This window comes from Asparagus officinalis, chromosome 2, assembly GCF_001876935.1.
Source record: "Asparagus officinalis chromosome 2, Aspof.V1, whole genome shotgun sequence".
In the NCBI taxonomy this organism is placed as follows: Eukaryota; Viridiplantae; Streptophyta; class Magnoliopsida; order Asparagales; family Asparagaceae; genus Asparagus; species Asparagus officinalis.
The window spans coordinates 3,867,320-3,880,549 of NC_033795.1; the positions used below are offsets into that span (position 1 = coordinate 3,867,320).

A 13,230-nucleotide genomic window follows, 5' to 3' on the forward strand; every position below is an offset into this window, starting at 1 on the left:
AAGATCATAGAAAGATCGTTGCGTATTTGGTCAAAAACTAACGTTAATTGCCTCCACTATATGTTGGGTGGCCAAATAATATCTTGAACTTGTATGAGCACGCACAAAAAGACCTCAAGTTAGTAGAGGGATTGAGAGATCTAGACATTGGTATGAGGAGTCTTTATATTCTTGACATAAGTAACGCAGCGCGGAAGTTAAAAATATCAGAATCTACGCAGCGCGGAAGTTAAAAATATCAGAATCTACGCAACGCAGAAGTTAAAAATATCAGAATCTACTAGGGGTACTCTTTGAATCCACAAAGAACGATCTTCAAATCCACAAAGAATTTTAAATTCGTGAAGAAAATATTATAAGAAATAGAAAGTTATGACTCTAGTACAACCTTCTGCTTAAGTAGAAAACAAACAAAGCTTTTATTAGAATTTGAACATCCCTAAAAATAGATATAATAGATATAAAAAAAATACTCTTTTTAATAGACTACCTATAATTGAGGAAATAAATCGGTCAAATTTAGAAGCAAACCAAATTTATTTTCTAACCAAAACAAGCTCCTAAAACATTACACATAATACCAAAAAACCAATAAAACCTTAATATCTCTTAATCTAGAGGGAATTTTGAGAAAAAGATAGTGGAAAACTGAACAATGAATGGTTTGATTGATTTAGTCTCAAGAAAGTACATTATTTTCTTTACTTAATTCGTCTAATTCTAACATACATTTTGAGAGATATGACATGTTTTTCGTTACAAGTCATTTTTCTTTACTAGGCCCACGATTAGGCTTTTAACGGTCAAGTTTCTCCATGAATGTAGTGTGTTTCACATCAATAAACAAGATGACGTGATGATAAAATGCAAATTAGACTCATATACACATATATATCGAGGACTTAATTGCAGATACACATATTGTACTGTATCTTCTAGACTATTTTATTAACAAATTTTGTCCCTATTTCTACAACTTTTTCTTGTTATCAACTTTAATGGCTATTCATTTTTTTATTTTAAATCTTACAAACAAAAAGCGATATTCAAAAGTGGCATCTCAGCCAAATAGGAGAAACAATAATTTATAAAGTTACAATATGTTGGAAATTGTGCTAAAATCTGAAATAAAACAGTAAAAGTTGATGTGCTGTAATTTTAAACTTTTTCAAGTTAACTTTTGTGCGTTTGTAAAACGCAGTGCTTAAAGGAATATTTGGCCTACTCCGGTGCAAGGATCTCAATGCCAAACTGCTTCCAGGAACAGCAGTACAGTACTCTGGTGTGCATCAACCCAGTACTGTCAAGATCTCCTCGAGCTAAAAGGCATTTCGGTCAAGGCAAAGATCTCCTCGATCTCAGAACCTTTTGGTTCAAAACCTTTTGATTTCAGGGCAAGTTCTTGCGGGCACAGTATCTGTAGCAGCAGCACAACAACAGCAACAACGTCAAGATCTCATCGATCCGACATTCATTTTCCAGTTCTCTCGCTCTCTACAAGAGCTGCCCAAGGGGTGCTATTTATAGGTCTCTAAGACCAGCTCAAGAGTCGCCCTCAATTAATGCGACTGTTACAATTCATAATGGTAATTATGATTATAACATCAATGCATAGCTACCCAAGGGGTGCTGTTTATAGGCCTCTAAGACCAGCTCAAGAGTCACCCTCAATTAATGCGACTGTTATAATTCACAATGGCAATTATGATTGTAACATCAATGCATTAAATTGCTCTAAATACCGTTGTAACTGTTACATGCAGTAACTCCTGAATACAAGGCAATCAATGGACGCGTTACTACGAAACGCGAGCGTCACGTCTCAGCAAATCAGACGAACTTCGTTTGTAGGCGAACCTCATCGAACGGGTGAACATCGTTGAACAAACGAACCTCGTCGAACGGGCGAACCTCGTCGAACGGGCGAACCATGTTTGACGAGCGAACCTCGGTAAACAAGCAAACCTCATTTGACGAGCGAACCTCGTTAAACAGACGAACCTCGATTGACGAGCGAACCTCGTCGAACAGACAAACCTTGTTTGACGAGCGAACCTCGGCAAACAGGCAAACCTCATTTGACGAGCGAACCTCGTTAAACAGGCGAACCTCGATTGACGAGTGAACCTCGTCGAACGGGCGAACCTTGTTTGAAGAGTGAACCTTGACAAATAGGCGAACCTCATATGACGAGTGAACCTCGTTTGACAAGCGAACTTCGTCAAAGAGGCGAACCTCGTTTGACGAACGAACCTCGTCTGATCTTGTGAATCAGACAAACCTCGACGAACCTCATCTGATTTCGAGAACATTAGGGTCACACCCTCGTGCGAATGTGTAGCCCGTTCACATGTTGCGAAGCAACCTGCGAGGTAACCTTCGTGGCGTCACCTAGCTCTGATGCCTCCGTGCGAAGTGCAAAGTGCACCTAACAAAGCGCCACTTATCGCCTCAGCCCGATTAGCCCCGATCCCCAGCCCATTGGCCCACAGCCCACGACCCACCCACAACCCATGACCCACGACCCACGAGAACTTATGAGGAATTAATTAAAATAAAACACTTCTTCGCTTGCTGTTGGCAAGCCTCGAACAAGGGATCTTTTGAAATATCAAAACATTAACTTTCCACTAGGCTACTAAACATTTATGAAAAGTACTTGTAGTTAATATATATATAGTTTGCTTTTCAGGATTGCTTGTGAACCTACCAAGTTTATAGGCCTCTAAGACCAGCTCAAGAGTCACCCTCAATTAATGCGACTGTTATAATTCACAATGGCAATTATGATTGTAACATCAATGCATTAAATTGCTCTAAATACCGTTGTAACTGTTACATGCAGTAACTCCTGAATACAAGGCAATCAATGGACGCGTTACTACGAAACGCGAGCGTCACGTCTCAGCAAATCAGACGAACTTCGTTTGTAGGCGAACCTCATCGAACGGGTGAACATCGTTGAACAAACGAACCTCGTCGAACGGGCGAACCTCGTCGAACGGGCGAACCATGTTTGACGAGCGAACCTCGGTAAACAAGCAAACCTCATTTGACGAGCGAACCTCGTTAAACAGACGAACCTCGATTGACGAGCGAACCTCGTCGAACAGACAAACCTTGTTTGACGAGCGAACCTCGGCAAACAGGCAAACCTCATTTGACGAGCGAACCTCGTTAAACAGGCGAACCTCGATTGACGAGTGAACCTCGTCGAACGGGCGAACCTTGTTTGAAGAGTGAACCTTGACAAATAGGCGAACCTCATATGACGAGTGAACCTCGTTTGACAAGCGAACTTCGTCAAAGAGGCGAACCTCGTTTGACGAACGAACCTCGTCTGATCTTGTGAATCAGACAAACCTCGACGAACCTCATCTGATTTCGAGAACATTAGGGTCACACCCTCGTGCGAATGTGTAGCCCGTTCACATGTTGCGAAGCAACCTGCGAGGTAACCTTCGTGGCGTCACCTAGCTCTGATGCCTCCGTGCGAAGTGCAAAGTGCACCTAACAAAGCGCCACTTATCGCCTCAGCCCGATTAGCCCCGATCCCCAGCCCATTGGCCCACAGCCCACGACCCACCCACAACCCATGACCCACGACCCACGAGAACTTATGAGGAATTAATTAAAATAAAACACTTCTTCGCTTGCTGTTGGCAAGCCTCGAACAAGGGATCTTTTGAAACATCAAAACATTAACTTTCCACTAGGCTACTAAACATTTATGAAAAGTACTTGTAGTTAATATATATATAGTTTGCTTTTCAGGATTGCTTGTGAACCTACCAAGCATTCCTACAACGAATGCTATATCTAGCCTTGTGCAACTCATCGCGTACATAAGACTTCAAATTATCTTTGAGTACCTTAGCTGCTCTACTAGTCTTCCAGTGTTTGATCGAAGCTTCTTATTGTAATCATACGGTATTGACAGTTCTAGCAGGTCGTAGTAGCTATACTTCCTTAGCACGCTCTCGACATAATAAGATTGGGACAATCCAATACCCTTTTCAGAGTATATGATTTTGATTCCGAGAATCAAACACAATATATATTGTTAAAAGTTCATTTAACTTATAAAAGTTTTAGGATTGTGATGAAGATTGTGTTGAAGAATTTTAGTCTTCTTGTATACTACGATCTCCGTGACTCGAAAGCCAATCCACAACCAATAATATAGAAAAATAACCACAATTAAGAAGAAAGCACACAGAGATTTACGTGATTTGGTCAACCAACTTCGACCTACATCCACGAGACAACAATGCGAGAAATTTACTATGTATCATGGAGAACTATAAGAGGAACCACTCAACTCTCGTCTCTCAATCTCTCAACCTCACATATATAATCAACTTTCATATTCGCTTCAAAACTCACTCCTTATAATATTTTAAACTGACAAAGACTGTGAAACCCTCTCCTAATGTTGTAATCTTTTATAGGATAAAGACTATGAACCCTCGCCTCTTGCATAATATTCTTGAATCAGGTTACGCCCTCTGCTAACTCTAGATTACAAAATTATTGTCTCTCTCTCTCTCTCTCTCTCTCTCTCTCTCTCTCTCTCTCTCTCTCTTCTTCTTCTTGGTTTTTCCTCCAATAATAGAAGAATATATATAGGAAAACTAAAATATTATCTCTAGCCTAACTTTCTAATTAGAATAGGATTCAAACTCCTAATCTTGATGAGACCCAATCTCCTAATCATGATAGATCTCTAATCCTATCTAATTCTCATAAAGTTATACAAAGAATCAAAGACATAATTCCAACAATCTCTAGATTTGATTCCCAAGCCACCTCGAAGATCTACCATTGTCATCTTGAAACTTTGCATCTCCCACTACCGTATTCTATTTCTTTCGCACTTCAAACTGAAGCACCCGCACTCCTAATTAGAATACTTGTGCTCTAACTGGGACGTCTCGTGACCCTTGCTTGTCTCGCAGTGGCGCCTCCACCTCTCTTGTGTGCACCAAGAGATCTTCGCCACATCAAACATCAGAAGCAAATCAATCATGTTTTTCCTTCCAACTTGAGCATGACAATAGCCTCCCCTTGCTTGTTGTCCTTGTGCTCCACCTGCATCGCTCGTCTCAAACTATATCGGTGCACCTTTCCTGCTCTACACTACGAGTCGGATACCTCTATCTCCTCCATCACTTGGTTTGGACCGAATATGAGCGTTCATCATCTTCAAGTCCAATAGCACCATCTCCATCTCTATGTGTGTCACTCAGTCGTGTCTGCTTGCAAACTCCACCTAATATGACATTGCCCTACTCGAGTCTACACACCCACCAACTCATGCTCCTCCAATGACTCCGAATAACTATATGTTGACAACTCTACTGTTAGAATCACGTCTGATTCTCTATACTCGTCTCATCCGTCGCATACTCATTTACCCTAGCTGCCATCTGATCTATCTCGCCACTATCATCAAAACTTTTTAGCAATTTCTAACCAATCTGAGCAAAGTCTTGAAAATCAGACCCTTCCATCACATTCATAGCGCTCCAAAACTTACAAATTGATTCCTGGATCGTCGTATTTCGCCTTCAATTCACTGATCTACAATTCAATCAATCTCCGCCATTGATCTGAATTTAAAAATATATCCATACACCAAAATTTACCAGACACCAGACCTTATGTGTTCACAACCCCACCTGAACTTTGCTTCCAAAGTGAATTATTTTTTTCCTTTGTTGACTCAAAAATTCCAAGGGCCAAAAAGCACCAAACAGCAACAAACTCCACACTTCGAAAGTGAATTCCTTTTTTCCTTTGTTGACTCAAAAATTCCAAGGGCCAAAAGCACCAAACAGCAACAAACTCCACACATGATCCCGGAACCTTTCTCTCTCTTTCCCCCACATGCATGAACAGCGCCCTTGGCCTCTCAATTCAGGCTTTTTTCACCGACTTGCTATATACACTGGAAATCAAATCAACAGAACTCCATCACGGCAACACTGTCTAGATTTGCCTCCATCGGTTGTCCTCCACCACTAGTTGGATCTACTTCTCTTTTTTTTTTCTTTCTTTTCATCTTGATTCTTGTAACGCCACCGATCTTTACTTTTGTACAACGTCTTTCTTACAAACTTGCTCACAGTTTTATCATTGTGGCTCTGATACCACTTGTTGGGGAATTTTAGTCTCTCCGCATACTACAATCTCCGTAACTCGGAAGCCAATTCACAATCAATAAGATAGAAAAATAATCACAATTAAGAAGAAAGAATACAGAGATTTACGTAGTTCAGTCGACCAACTTCAACCTACATCCACGGGACAGTAATATGATAAATTCACTATGTATCAGGGAGAACTACAATAGGAACCACTCAACTCTCGTCTCTTAATCTCTCAACCTCACATACATAATCAACTCTTATACTCTCTTTAAAACTCACACCTTACAATCTTATGAATGGACAAAGACTGTGAAACCCTCTCCTAATGTTGTAATCGTTTGCACGGATAAAGACTACTAAACTATCGCCTCTTGCACAATATTCTTGAATTAGATTACGTCCTCTGTTAATCCTAGATTACAAGAATATTGGCTCCCTCTCTTTTCCTTGATTTTTCCTCTAACAAAAGAAGAATATATATATAGTGAAATCAAAACTCTATTTCTAGCCTAACTTCCTAATTACAATAGGATACAAACTCCTAATCATGATGAGACTCAATCTCCTAATCATAATAAATCTCTAACCCTATCTAGTTCTCATAAAGTTATACAAAGAATCAAAGATACAATCTCAACCGGTTGAGTGTTATAATTTATAATTTTGAAATCTAATGTACTCATAGATTGAGTAACCGGTTGAGCATACTTAGAAGCATTTGCATACTTCTTATAGGGCACTTCATGATGAAAAATAGCACGAGGTTTTACCATTTTGTGTGAAATGTTAAATGTCTAGGAATATATTCTCATAACATTAGTTACTTGAAAAGATTACATATAACAAAAGGTACAATAACCATTTGGATGTCGGCCAATATTTATAATAATGTGGTGGAATCTTGGCGTATTAATTATGGAATCTTGGCGTATCAATCAATACCAGCCGACTAGAAACAAAAACAACGTCATCAGCACATAGGTTGGTTTGGAGAGGTCCGCCTTTGGTTTTAGTTTGTACACCATAAATAAAGTACATAATAATAATAATTGAGCCAATAGTAATGTACATAAATAATATTAAAAAAAAAACCTTTACTTTCGACGACTATCAGATAACCTTCCATTACTTTCATAATATGAGAAAACTTCCCCTTAAGTTTAGGGATCATCAGAAAATTGTCTTAACTTTAAGATTTTATAAGAAAATCCCCTTAACCGTAATTTTTCACATGGGTAATATTACACAATTAGATATTTTTCAATGAAAATTGAGATCCATACTTTGGAACGATTTTCCGATAAAATCGTAAAATTAAAGAAAGTTTTCTGATAACCCCTATACTTTAAAGTTATTGGTGATTCACCCCCCGCCCCCTGTGTTTTTTATGGGGGTACAGACCTTATTTTTTTTCTTTGAAACGTTACAAACAACCTAATTTTGCTCCTTAAGATAGAAATTAGTGAAATTAGATAGACTCTAGGGTCACATAACTTGCACTTAATACGGTTTACACATCATATTAGGAAACAATTTTAGAATTAATTTACATCTATGATGTATTAATGAGACTTGCATAATGTTGCACTATGCATAATTCTACTTGCGTCCACTAGAGAAAAAACTAACCCGAACCAAATTATAATGCACAACCCTTCAGGGGCCTGCATGTTATCATCTATGATATAGTACTATATTCTCATTCCAAAATAAAGTTTTTTTTTTACGAAATTGGAACAAAGCACATGTTTCGGCAAAAATATTACATTTTCGGAATAATATCTGAACAAGGAATCAATTAACTGCACTGCATGACACAAATAATTTCAGTTGTTCTGCCGACCTTACATGAATTTTTGCCTCCCATCAAATTCTATGAAATATCATATGACACCTCCCAAAGTAGAAAATGAATGTGCTTTATTCAACTACAAGCATGCAAATGCACTTTATAGGTTGACCTCCTCGCCTTATTACTCAACATTAATATCAATAAAATAAAATAAAAACGGAATCATAACAGCGGATATGTACGTACTTATAGTTTAAAGCAATGGCCAGCTAAATAACCACCAAATACAAACTCGTAACGCCCCCTGGTTTTTGCTAATCCAAGTCAACCGTTTAATATTACTCTTACACATAAGATATTGTGGTTTTTGCTTATAAACCCAAAGTCTTACTCCTTTTTTACCAGAAATCCACCTAGTTCCATATGTACCAATAAACCCAATGTACAAATATTGTTTATCTTTAAACCCAAAATAGAGAATATAGTGTACAGTTGGGTGCAATAGGGTATATAGCTACATACGAAAGGATGAATACTATATGATATATAGCTACGTACTAAGGGTTTATACAGTTCTGGAAGCTGGTCCTTGGTTTTTTGGCTCTAGGCCATTGGCTTTGAGGCCATGGTCTTCAGATACAAATGTGGATAAATTTCAGGATGTTTGCTATCCTATGTGGGTGTAATTTCCTAATCTTAAATTAAACCTATGGACTCCTACCGGAATTAGCAAAATTGCTAGCCTCATTGGTAATCCGATCACAACTGATAAATGCACAGCTACAAGGGAGAGGTTGACCTATGCTAGGGTCTTATTGGAAGTAAATTTACCCCTAAAAGAGACTTTACCTAATCAGATTACTATAAAAGGGCCTGGGGGTAAGACTTTTACTCAAAAGGTGATATATGAGCTTAAGCCTAGATGGTGCAATTATTGCAAGATTATTGGTCATACATCTGATTACTGTAAGAGGCAAAAAGTCAGAAAGGAGTGGGTACCCATTAATAAAAATTCTGTCACAAAAGATACACTGAACTGTGCAGTAAATGATGCTGGAAACCGTGTAGTGAATGATACTGGAAAAATCTCATTTGGTCAAAAAGAGGATGCAGGAAAAGTTCTTGATCAGTATATGATTAATGATTCTATACCAACAGATCTAACTCACACTGAAGATAGGAGTGAAAAATCTACTTATAACCCTGCCTGTAATGTGCAGTTTTCTGGAAAACGTGCACAAACAGTGGATATCAGCAATTCTGTATCTGGGAATACTAATGTTGACCAATTTTCATCTCCAACTGTGAATGCCACTGAATTTACTAGTGTTTCTAGAGGAAAAACACCAAGGAGAGTTAATAATGCTTCAAGTACTTCCTACTTCCAGGCTTCTCTTTTCTCTCCATTGGATCAGCAAGTGCATAGTCATGACCCCTCTAACATTGATAGGGGTGGTTTGTCTCTATAATGCATTTAGCATTTTAGAATGTTAAAGAATTTAATAAATCCTCTAAACATAGAATTGTGAAGAATTTTATTAGTTAGTATAACCTATCTCTCATAGCACTGCTAGAAACTAAGGCGGTTGAAGGCAAATTACAGTTTATCTCCAAAAAAGTGGCCAAGGAATGGGCAGTATCTCAAATGTCCATCAAGCAAACAATGCTAGAATTTGGATTCTCTGGAATAGTGACTTACTCACAGTCCAATACTTAAATTCTTCTGATCAACATATCAACTGTCTGGTTGAATCAAAAGATGGTAGGCTCTCTTGTACTATTACTGTCATTTATGCCCTTAATCAAATGGAGGGTAGGAGGTCTCTTTGGCAGGATATTCTGACACTCAAAAGTCATATTAATGGTCCTTGGTTGCTGGCTGGTGACTTCAATTCTATTTTGAGTGGCGAGGAGAAACTTGGTGGTGCACCTATCTCAGATACCGATACATGTGATTTTCAAGAGTTTATATCCTCAAGTCATCTTAAGCATCTCAAATCTACATGCTGCTATTTCACATGGTGCAACAAACAAGATGTTGACACTAGAATATGGTCTAGACTTGATAGAGTATTGGTCAATGATGACTGGATTCATAATTATACCTCAAGTCAAGTTGAATTCTTATTACTTAACTGTTCTGATCATTCCCTTGCCCTCTTATCAATTGATGATGAAGAATTTGAAGGTAAAAGGCCATTTAGATTCTTTAACATGTGGACAAATCATTCTGATTTTATTCCGATAGTTAAAGTTATCTGGGAACAAGATATCAATGGCTACAACATGTACAAACTTTTCCAGAAACTCAAATGCTTGAAGCCTGTTTTAAAGAATCTGAACAAAAGACATTTTATGAATATAAGTGAACAAGTCTTAAGAGCTAAAGAGGAGCTTGAAGATACACAAAGGCAACTGATTGATGAACCCTTCAATTCAAATCTGATCTCCAAAGAAAAGGCATGTTCCTCCAAATATCTATGTCTACTTAATTGTGAGGTTTCTTTTTATCAACAGAAAGCAAATATTAAATGGGGACTTCATGGGGATAAATTCTCACAGTTGTTCCACTCTCTAATGAAGAACAGGAGACATCACAATAGGATTTTGTCATTGTATACAGATCAATGATTACTGAAATGTCAGAAATCATTAATGAATTTACTGACTACTATAAGAAACTCCTGGGTACTGCAATACCAACTGCAAAACCTGACCCTGATGTTCTAGCAAATGGTCCTACTCTTTCTTCTGATCAAAAAACTGCTCTGAATCTGCCAGTTTCAAGAGAAGAAATCAAGCAGGCAGTCTTCTTCTCACCTAAAGGGAAAGCCCCTGGTCCAGATGGGTTCAATGCAACCTTCTTTAAATCAACTTGGGATATTATTAGAGAGGATGTTTATCTAGCTGTGGAAGAATTCTTCAAATCTGGAAAGCTTCTTGGTACATTCAATTCTACGACTATAACATTGATTTCAAAAATTCTAAATCCCAAGTATGCTTCTGATTTTCGACCTATTTCCTGTTGTAACTTTGTCTATAAAGTAATAACAAAAATTATTGCTAATCGAATACAGAAGGTTATTGGTAGTCTGATCAGTGATGCACAAAGTGCATTTGTCAAGAGAAAGTTAATATCCAGTAATATCCTCCTAGCACATGAGCTCGTCAAACACTATGGCAGGAAAAATATTTCACCAAGAGCTATTTTAAATGTTGACTTGAGAAAAGCTTTTGATACCATAAATTAGAATTTTATCAGATTCATGCTAGAAGGATTAGGGTTTCCTAACAATATGGTTAAATGGATAATAGAGTGTATTAGTACCCCAAAATTTTCTTTATCTCTAAATGGGTCATTACATGGTTATTTCAAAGGAGCAAGGGGGTTAAGGCAAGGTGATCCAATTTCTTCAGATCTATTTGTGATTGGAATGAAATATTTGTCAAGAAAATTAAATGTTCTCAAGAATGATAGTGCATATAAGTTTCATCCAAAGTGCTCTGGGCTGGGAATCACTCATCTGGTCTTTGCCGACGATCTTCTTCTTTTTGCTAGAGCTGATTTCAACTCCATTTCAAAAATTTATAGTTGCCTTCTGGAATTCAGCAGGGTCTCTGGTCTGGAAGCTAATCCTGCCAAATGTTCGATTTATTTTGGTGGCATTGATGACAACCTGAAATTCCAGTTATGCTCTCATCTTAATTTCTCTGAAGGGATACTACCTGTGAGATATTTGGGCTCGCCTCTTATTTCAAAAAGGCTATCTTGTCTTGATTGTTCTTCATTAATCAACAGGATCTCGGAACAATTTCAGAATTGACAAAAGAAGAAACAACTCTCCTATGCTGGTAGACTTCAACTTATTAAATCTGTCATTTTGGCTGTGTAAATTTTTTGGACTCTTGCCGATTAAAGTTTTACAAAAGATTGATAGTTTATGCTCATATTTCCTCTGGGATCATAAGATTCATCTTGTATCATGGTCACAAATCTGTCAATAGAAGAAGAAAGGTGGCTTGAGACTGTTCTCTGCTAAACTGTGGAATTATTCAGCAACTTTCAAATTGTTATGGATGATCCACATTAAGAAGGACTTACTCTGGATTAGGTGGGTTCATGGCAATTATCTACGACAGTTTGATATTTAGCATGTTCAACCAAAGGCAGCCAACTCTTGGATGTGGAAGCAACTCTTAGGAGTTAGGGATATGGTGAGAAACAAATTCGACAATCTGGCTAATCTTTCCAGCATCATTAACAAATGCCAAACTAATGGTAAAATCCAAACCTCCCAGATTTACAAGTTGATTGTCGACCCTCCTCCTCTGATTCCCTGGGCTGACACTGTATGGGAGGGATTTAACTATCCTAAACACTCATTTGTTTTGTGGATTGTATCCCATTCAAGGCTATTAACTCAAGATCGATTATGCCGAATGAGGATCATTAGTATCAATCAATGTGTGCTCTGTCAAGCTCAACGTGAATCCTGTCAACACTTGTTCTTTGATTGCCAGTTTTCAGCTCAACTTTGGAACAAAGTTATGGACTGGCTGAAATTTTCTAGGAGGTCATGCAATTGGAGTCATGTTATCAGTTGGTATTGTTGCAATCTTAAAGGCAAAGGTTTTTTGAAGAGGATTAAGAGAATGACACTTGCTGTCACGGTGTACATGATTGGAGAGAGAGGAACTTGAGAATTTTTCAAAGTAAGGCTACAAACATAGATTTCCTCTTTCGTGAAGTGAAGATGTCCATCTACTCAAGGGTTTTGAATCATAATCTTCTTTTACATTTGAAGGAAAAGCTTGAGATGTTGTAATAATTGAGGTGTATGTGGAGGGTTTCCAGGATTATTACCTGGCTATAAGGATGTATGATATAACTGCTCATTTGGTTATGAATAAAATTCATTCATTGACCAAAAAAAAAGGGTTTATACAGCTACATTTGCAGGGTGTATAGCTACATACTAAGGGTTCAGGGAACATATAGAACTAGGTGAGTGTTTTGGCAAATGGAAGTAAAACTTTGGCTCTAGAAGCAAAAACGCCTAAAATTTATTGGTACCATCATGAGAAAATGGTTTTTTTTCTCCCCTTTTAGGATACGTACGAACAACAGCTTGATCTTTCTTCAACTTCTGATACTATTCCTTCCGAGGTAAGCAAACGGCGCAGGTCAAATGCACACATGGGAAATGCTGTGCTTCGCACCAAAGTTAAAGAGGAGCGGCAGTACAGTGTTTGTTGCAAACCAAACCCTTTCAAACCCTTTGAATC

The 13,230-nt window shown here is 38.0% G+C and overlaps 1 protein-coding gene across 1 annotated transcript; it reads left to right on the forward strand.

The window, feature by feature from the left end:
* On the forward strand, positions 9,574-10,575 carry LOC109829702. Its single transcript, XM_020396743.1, has one exon. It carries the CDS (start codon positions 9,574-9,576, stop codon positions 10,573-10,575), a length of 1,002 nt encoding a protein of 333 aa, XP_020252332.1.